The sequence below is a fragment of the Ambystoma mexicanum genome, chromosome 10 (assembly GCF_040938575.1).
Source record: "Ambystoma mexicanum isolate Mex_15411 chromosome 10, UKY_AmexF1_1, whole genome shotgun sequence".
NCBI classification, from domain to species: Eukaryota; Metazoa; Chordata; class Amphibia; order Caudata; family Ambystomatidae; genus Ambystoma; species Ambystoma mexicanum.
The window spans coordinates 459099444-459107529 of record NC_090932.1 but is presented as its reverse complement, the minus strand read 5'-3'; the positions used below and the strand labels follow the sequence as shown (position 1 = coordinate 459107529).

At 46.8% G+C, this 8086-nt stretch overlaps 1 protein-coding gene across 1 annotated transcript in view; it reads right to left on the bottom strand.

The window, feature by feature from the left end:
* Window positions 1-391: 391 nt before the first annotated feature.
* The window catches only part of SLC35G2 (solute carrier family 35 member G2), a 338112-nt gene continuing 330417 nt past the window's right edge, over window positions 392-8086 (bottom strand). The window contains exon 2 of the mRNA XM_069618026.1: window positions 392-1834. Coding sequence (XP_069474127.1) covers window positions 577-1834 — 1258 coding nt within the window. The 3' untranslated portion in view covers window positions 392-576. The remainder of the gene's footprint in view (window positions 1835-8086) is intronic.

Here is an 8086-nt window from a genome sequence, read left to right as displayed (position 1 = left end):
GGTGATTGACAGGTGGCAGGGGCTTAGGCAAGGTGGCCTAGATCCACTTGCACCAACTGCATTTACACAGCTTCCTTTTAAAAAACAACATTTAAAAAAGACACCTTTCGGATAGGCCATTTGGGTCCCTTCATCTAACACAACCTAAACAGATTGTCCAACCAACATGGCACTCCAGGTGTTGTGGTATGACTCTCCGATGGTAGATGTTAAGAAGGATAAAACGTGACAAGGGAGTGACAGGCTCCTGCTTCAGCGACAGAATTCCCTTGTTCCTAAGGTGCAGACACACAAATATTAGGTGAGAGGCCCTGTGCCTCAGAAATATGACCCAGATAAAATGGGGAAAAAACGAATGAGTACTCTTTTTTTCATCACCCCGACAAGCACATCAGTGTAGTATTCGTTTTTATTATTCTCACGTCACATTAAAAGACAAAAACATCAGAGAACTCTTTCAACAACACAATACAAAAGACTTTGGCAAAACAGACACTCATATCACAGATCATTGTACGTCATGTATTCCACGATGTGCTGGCAAAAAGTCCTTGGCTTGGGCTTAAGCTTGACTGTTCACTTAATAGGAGAGTCCAATATCTCTTGATAATCCTGCCTCCCCAACACACCCCAGTAAAGCTTGTATCCAGCCAGGGTAAAGACACTGATTAGGATGATGGCTCCGCCGATGAGGTCATAAACACTGGGATACATGTGCAGCACTATCAGCTGAAGAATCATGGCCACCACAATCTCTAGGTGCTGAACGGTGCTGACCAGAGCGGGGTGGAACTTATTCAATGCATAGTAAACTCCTAAGAATGCCACAGTTGAACAAACACAGATTGCCAAGAGATAACCCCAAGTTTCTCCGTCCAGGGGGATGATAGGTTCTTGTAGAACGAACATGCTGCATGCTCCCCAGACTGTCCCAGTCCATCCAAAGGTAAAGAGTGCTGTCCACATGGTTACTTTCTCTTTTATTGACCTGTAGACTATCATGGAGAGAGCTGTTGTCAATCCAGCCATGACAGTCATAGTGTAGCCGAAGGCTTCCTTCCAAATGTTGAACGAAGATGCGTTCTCCTCGACAATGTTTGGGATCATGACTAGGCAAACTCCAAAGATACTGCTGACCACTGTTACTGTATCGATATAAGCCATCCGTTCATCCACCAGCAGAAATGCTAAGATGGCACTGAAAACAGTGGTGGTAGCCCGCCACATCGTCGTTCCATTGCTTGGCGGGACAATAGAGAAAGATGTATATGCACACGTTATGGCGATGACATTGCACACTCCATAGAAGAAAAGCTTCAATCGGTAGCCCTGGGGGCCAAAAGGGGGCTCATGATAGTAACACACTACCACTACGGATAACACTTGCAAGACAGAGCGGATGAAGATCAACTCCAGGGAGGGCACTTTAGAACGGTCTGAGACAAGTCTTGTGATCAAAGCAACACACCCATGGGCCAGGGCAGATCCAAAGAGCACCGCCCACGTTTTCCGTGACTGGAAAATAGTGCTGTCTGCAAAACTTTGAAATTGCTGGGCCAGGGCATTGTCTTTGCCTTCAGTTGACCGGGATCGACCATCCATTGTTCCAAAGAAAGTTCTGCCTTTTCTTTTTCCATCCCCCAAAAGCCTCTTCTTTGGGTTTTCTTCGATGTAGCTGCCATTGTCCTCACTGATTTCTTCATATCCTTCATCTCCAGGCTGGGGGTAATGGGAGGTATATTTCACAGTCACTGTGTTGGGGTGTATTTTGACTCTCTTTTTGGCTGCATGGGGCTTGGATGGAGATGTATCCATTTCTTCACGGGCAAGAGAGCTATAAGACAAAACAAAGAAAGAGAAATTCAAATGTCAATATTATTTGGTCTTCAAATGGATATCAAGTACTGGTGATAAAAGTTTCAATGTGATCCCAGCATGTTGACCATGTCACACAGTTCAAGTATACATCATAGAATTAGCCATCCAAGAATGAAGCTTTTGTCTCTAACAAGGGGATTGGGTAAAATATTGATAGCATGTACTCTGTGCTGACATGAAACCTGTGGGGAATTACTGTACAACCTTTTGGGGTACTTCTGCTTGAACACTAAAGCCCTTATCACATACTACTGGGTGATAACAGTAGTTACTGCCTGGTGGTATGCTACTACCTGGCAGTAACCAACCAGCAATAAATCCAGCCCATTATGAATACGCCCAGTGGAGCCCAGTCTTGGGCTCACAGCTCAGAATCAGCAGGACATGCAAGGGAGTGTGTATACATGGAAAATATGATTAACAAGTCAATAAAGGCAAGGGGAACACTGATGAAAACAGGAAAAGCAGAAAGCCAGTCTTATTTTTTGATAGTGTGCTTTGGATAAGGGTTGCTGTTGGGATTATCCAAAACCCAGTTGGTATATTGATGAGAGTAAACTGGACAAAAAAACATGACTACTTGGTCCCTCTTTATCCACTGTTGGGATGTCTGTCCAATAACCTACTAGAGTGCTGGAGAAAATGAGACCAACGTCATACATGCCAACATCCTGGAGCATCTGTGAGAGAGATTTTGTAATGGAAAGCGAGAGAATATCATTTCCCCACAGGCTTGCATTGTATTCGAATAATTTTAGTCAGGAGAAAGGGAAAAATAGCAATATGTTTCATTGAAAAAATCGGAAGTCTCCCGCCTAAATCGGGCGGGTTGGCATGTATGCAATATGCAGAACATCGCCAAGGACCATGTATTGCCATTCAGGCAGCTATAGGGGGCTTGCTTTTTTGTAATCGCTCTCTCTGTTCAAGCAGGAAAAATATATATACCGAACATTGCTCAGAATCAACTAAGGAGAATATTCCTCTGAGGTGTTCAGAGTAATATCTGATAGACAACGAAAGTGAATATTTCCCCTTGGTTGATAGTCACCCATGTACAATTGTATGTTGTATATGGGTGTCTGTCACCTTCTTCTGTGTTTTGGAAGAAAGGTAAGTTCCTTTCCCTTAACAGCTTGCTTATTTTCTGTTTACAGACTGGAGGGCTGCAGGTTGGCTCTGAGCTGTTGTTAGTAGTGTGTAGAGTCAGTGTGCGGAGAGAACTGACGAGCGTTTTTCAGTCCTGGACAGAACTTAATGTAGGTGAGTGGGTCTGTGACGTCACTGCAGTGAAATATGATTTTCATATTTCACAGCAGTGACGTCATACCGGAGAGCAACCGTTTTTTTAATGGTGCATATTTGCTAAACAGTTCAGTTGAACCCATATACAACAATGTATATTTTCTAGAATTAGGGCCCAGATATTCCCAAAACCATCTTGCTTCTTCTGATCAAAGGGGAACCAGATCTACCCACTTAATGTGTGCATGAAAATATGCATATAGAACACTACTCAATGTTCAATCTTAGAGCTAGGTTTCTTGGCATGGAACCATGGAACTAAATAAAGGGCCAATATACCCCATTGTCAATAAAGGGCCTTTCAAATGTATGACCCATAACTGAGGAGAAAGACTATAAAATCAGAGCACACAACAGCTTAGAGCAATGGGCAATGCAAGCATTTAGGGCAAAACAAAGAAGCGTTCATCATGTCATGAGAAAAGGGTCAGACATGTCAGCTTTATGATTGCTGTAGGTGATCTACAAATTCCTCGTTTGGTGAATGTTCCTTCTTCCACTGTTACCCTTTTCTATTCCACTCAGTGTTCTTTTTCTGTCTCATTCCATTTTACTTTGCAGTTAATTGGAACACTGGAATCACTAAGGAGGGAGTCTAACTCTCCACTGCCTCTCTTCCTTTCCTATTAACAACTCGTCTTCCTAGTCGTTTTTCAACTGCCCTATCTGGACACCAAATGCCCCCTCAGAGGGGCAGCAAGGGGTCCCCGTCTGGATTCCCCTGATAATTTAGGGTGAGACCCAAAGTTACTTAATATGCAAACAAAGGGGCTCTGGGAGTCACTCTAACAGCACGAATGCGGCCATCATCAGAAAGGCACAGCTCCACCTCACTGATGAGACCCAACAAGGCTGAAACACGTGTATGGGGTTTGCTGTTGGTACTCTTGTTCAGAAGCGAATTGCATTAGCATTTCGGTGCTGGACTGCCCATGTGGGCAGGACAAAGACTGATATGCAAATAGATATTTCCCATCTGTAAAAGGTACAGTGAGCTAAAGTGCGGCAGCAGACTCTAGAGTGGGTACCATCCCAAAGAACAGGCCATTTTTGCCTTGTTCGTTCTCATAGAGGGGCGCCCATGACTAATATTTGATTCACTAAATATGGCTTTGCCAGAATTGTGTGGCTGCATCTGCAGTATTGTTTGGTGTGAGTAATGGCGCATGGGACACTTGAGCCCGTGTCCAGCAGGGGCTAAGCAGTGCTGTGTCCATGCCGTGCGACATGGCTCAGCAGTGGTAGAATGGCAGCATTCGTGCTGCCTGTGCATCTACGAAGGGGTTTTGTTGAGTGCAGGTTGCGGTCGTGACGCACCAGCCCCTGAGGGGCGCGGGGTCTGCCCCGCATCAGTGGTTCAGGTGTGGGCTGAATTAGGCCGTGCACAGGCATGGCCATGAGGGCTCGGGCTCGGACAGGAAAGTTAGAGATATTGTTCTTCCACTGCAGCGTCTGCTCGCAGTTCCTGAGCCTGCATGGTGAGACAGTGCCCCGCTGCAGGCTTTTCTTCTCCTGAGCCCACCCCTTGCCTCCCCAGCACCATCATACACGCACAGGGCTTTAAGTGGGCTGGGGCCTGCCGGGGCTGGGCCCAGGCAGGCTCCGAAATTTCGTTTTGAGGCGGGGCCCTTCCAGGGCCCACTAATCTCTCCTGGCAGCCCCGGCCACTACACGAAAAGGCTTTTTTTTCTACAGCCTGAAGCTCTTGCTCGTGTGCGAGAGCTTCAGGCTTCAGAAAAAAATGCCTTTCAGCCATAATGGTGGCTCCGCACCTGGGAGGCATCCCTTTAATCAAGTGATGCCCGTGGGCCGGCGCCACCATTAAGGAGATAACGTGAGGCCACTGGAAGCAGAGGCCTTGCTTTCTAAATACTGAAGCTCCCGCGGATTCGCGGGAGTTTCAGTCTTCAGGAAAAAGGCCTCAGCTTCCAGCGGCCTCACCCTTTCAGCCTTAATGGTAACGCTGCCCCTCCCCAGCTGGCGAGGGACAGCGGCACCATTAAGGCTGAATAGGCGAGGCGCTGTCCCCTGCCAGGCATGCCTATAAAAAATAAATGCAGAGATCAGCACCCTCTCCCTAAAAGGGAGAGGGTGCTGATCTCTACAAAAGGCTGCTTGGCAGGGGTGCCAGTTGCCCATTGAGCCGAGGCCCCCGCTGTTAGGCCACCCCCCTCAATGAGCCCCGGCTCGATTTGTAGTGCCACTTAAGGCACGGCACCGGCCTGTTTGTTTTCCAGGCATGTGTTGGGTCGGCGGTCGCGCCACGTGTGGACGGCGGTTGCTCTCATTCCCAGTTCACGTGCATGAGAGGTAGATTGTTGTAAACGTAGTTTGTCTCTCTGGGATGTTCACCAACCCACCCCCCTCCTGTAAATCAACATGTAACGGGATAGGGCGGGCAGTGATGCAGCGGGACAGGGCTTGCAAATTAATTAATAAAGGACACAGGATGGAATTTGCAAGGTGATGGGCTACCCTTCGGCAGTGTAGATCTGTTTTCCTGTAAATATAGTTTATGGTAAATTTAAAGTTTTGCTGGGAAGGCGCTACCTGTCAAGACTCCATCCCTTGCATCTCGTTGCGAACTTCAAATGTTATTATAAGACAATCATGTAAATAAGCAAGCCAGTCCTAGTATTGTGTTGTAGAGTTTAATCTGTGGAGAAGCATAGCTCTCAACTCACACGCTTTTGGCGGGTGTCACCCGCCTTGTAAAGGGCTGACTCACCCGCCAAGCCTCCTGCACGCCCATTCATTTCAATGGGCGTCTCACCCGCCAAAAACAAAATCGGGTGATTTCACCCGCCTTTGCAACAGAAATGGTTGAGAGCTATGGGAGAAGGAGCCCTTGCAGTGTCCTGCCTTCTCTTGATAAGCTCTTCTGCACCTGCTTTAGGGAAAGGCTGGTGTGGGGCTGTGTTGTGAGGAATTTTGTCAGGAGTGTTGAACGGGGTGCCGAGGATCAGCACGGTTGGGACAGATTAGTGTGAAGCCAAATTGCAGGTTTAGTTCCCTCTGTTATGGGCACCACAGAGACCAGGACAGGTTGGGCATAAATGGATTAGTCTAAGTACTTGCAGGGTACAAGTTATGAGTCTAACTCCCGAATGTATCAATTTGCAAGCGCCTGCCGGGTCATGTGTTATGCCTGAACTTGAATGAATGCAAACAAATGCCCAGTGTTTGGCTGACTTATTGATGTATTGTGTCCCAGGGCGTGGTTTCTACCAGCATGAGGTGTGCAGCACTGCTTGTCTTGCAATAACACATACTTGTTCTATGTGCAATCACAGGTATAAAAGCTCTAGTGCACAGAGAAAGAGGACTGCAGCAGGATGGCTGCGGTGCATGACACTGGAACACAGGAGTAAATACTTTGGTATAGTTTCTAAGCTTCCTGTAAAAGGAGGTTGCGGCATCACTTGAAGGGTTGTAGAATGCAGTTTGCATGCCTTGTGCAACTAATGGAGATCTTGCTTGCGTTTCGGGGGGGCTGGGTGGGGAGTTGTAACCATTACGTGGTTTTGCACTTCGGGACAACAGAGAAGTAGATAGAAGGAGCGAGGCCTGGGATAGGAATTTTCTGAAATAACATACATACTATTTAAATTGCCCTATGTATATGCTATAAGAACGAATTGTCATAATGCCACCATGGGTCTGTTTGAGATGTCTGGACAGGAGTCACCAGACATGTTTGCCAGAGGTGAGGGAAGCTCCAGTGGTAGCAGTGGCCATGATTTTGATGATGAGGCTGAGCTATGGGCACTCTTTCGAGAGATTACGCAGCAAGGGAAAAGGTCGGGCAAAAAAGGTGCTGGAGGAGGGGCACTAGGTGCCCACACATGAGCAAGTGGTGCACCCACAGATTTGCTCACCCATCACGATAGACACCCTGCCGCCCACTGAGATGCTCATTGAAGAACAACCAAAGAGAAAGAGGGTCTTGCGTCAACCTAGTGGTAAGGCAGCCGCATCAAAGGAACATGAACAATTGAAATTGTAGATTGTGGCAGATCCCACACGAACCAGTGGTACAGGCCGGTAGTTGTAGAAAAATTAGAATTAAAACAAACGGAGGCAGAAAATGCCTAACTTGTCACTTGTTTGACTTTTTAGCAAATTAATAGATGGGTGGTGGGGTAAGGGGATATATTAGGGTAGGGGAATGTTGGAGGGGCTGCAGGGTGGTGGACTACATTTTCAATCTGATTTTTCCCTCTTCTTTCTGGCTCCTTGCCACTATTTTCCATCCACACAGAATTTAAGCCAAAACTTTGAATTACAAACATTAGGCTTAACACAGGATTGGGTGAATTGAGAGGACTAGTACAAGGGGACAAAAGGGAATTAGCCCCGACATTGGTCCCGGTTGACTCCCCACAGCAGTCAAATGTAATGGCAGGGGTGAATGGACCTGCAGTTAATGTGGAGATTGGGACCGACGTGGCGGGTCAGCAGGCTGTAACAGGGAGTATGATGCAGAGTGTCACCCTAGTGACTATTGCCCACTGCTGTTGGGCAGGTCCACACTAGCGTGGCACATTCCTAAACAGGTTAAGGAGCAAATATGGGTGAGGAAGTATTTTGTCATATTTTCTTTGCTGTCGGTAGAGACGGCGGGCCAGATATTATGGTTAGCAAGGAGGAAGAGAGGAGAATACTGAAGAGGAATAAGCCAGAAGAGACAATAGATAACTGGAATAAGGCATTCTCTTTATTGCAGGCGGTATGGTATGGTAAAGTTTATTTATATAGCGTATATACACAGGCAAGCGTTTCAAACCGCTCAAGGAGGGAGGGAACACAGGGAAAAAACAACAGTCGCTCAGAGCCCTTGAATTTCTGAGACGATAACGGTCTGCACAGGCAGATTAAGTGAATATGATACATTTAACAGTTT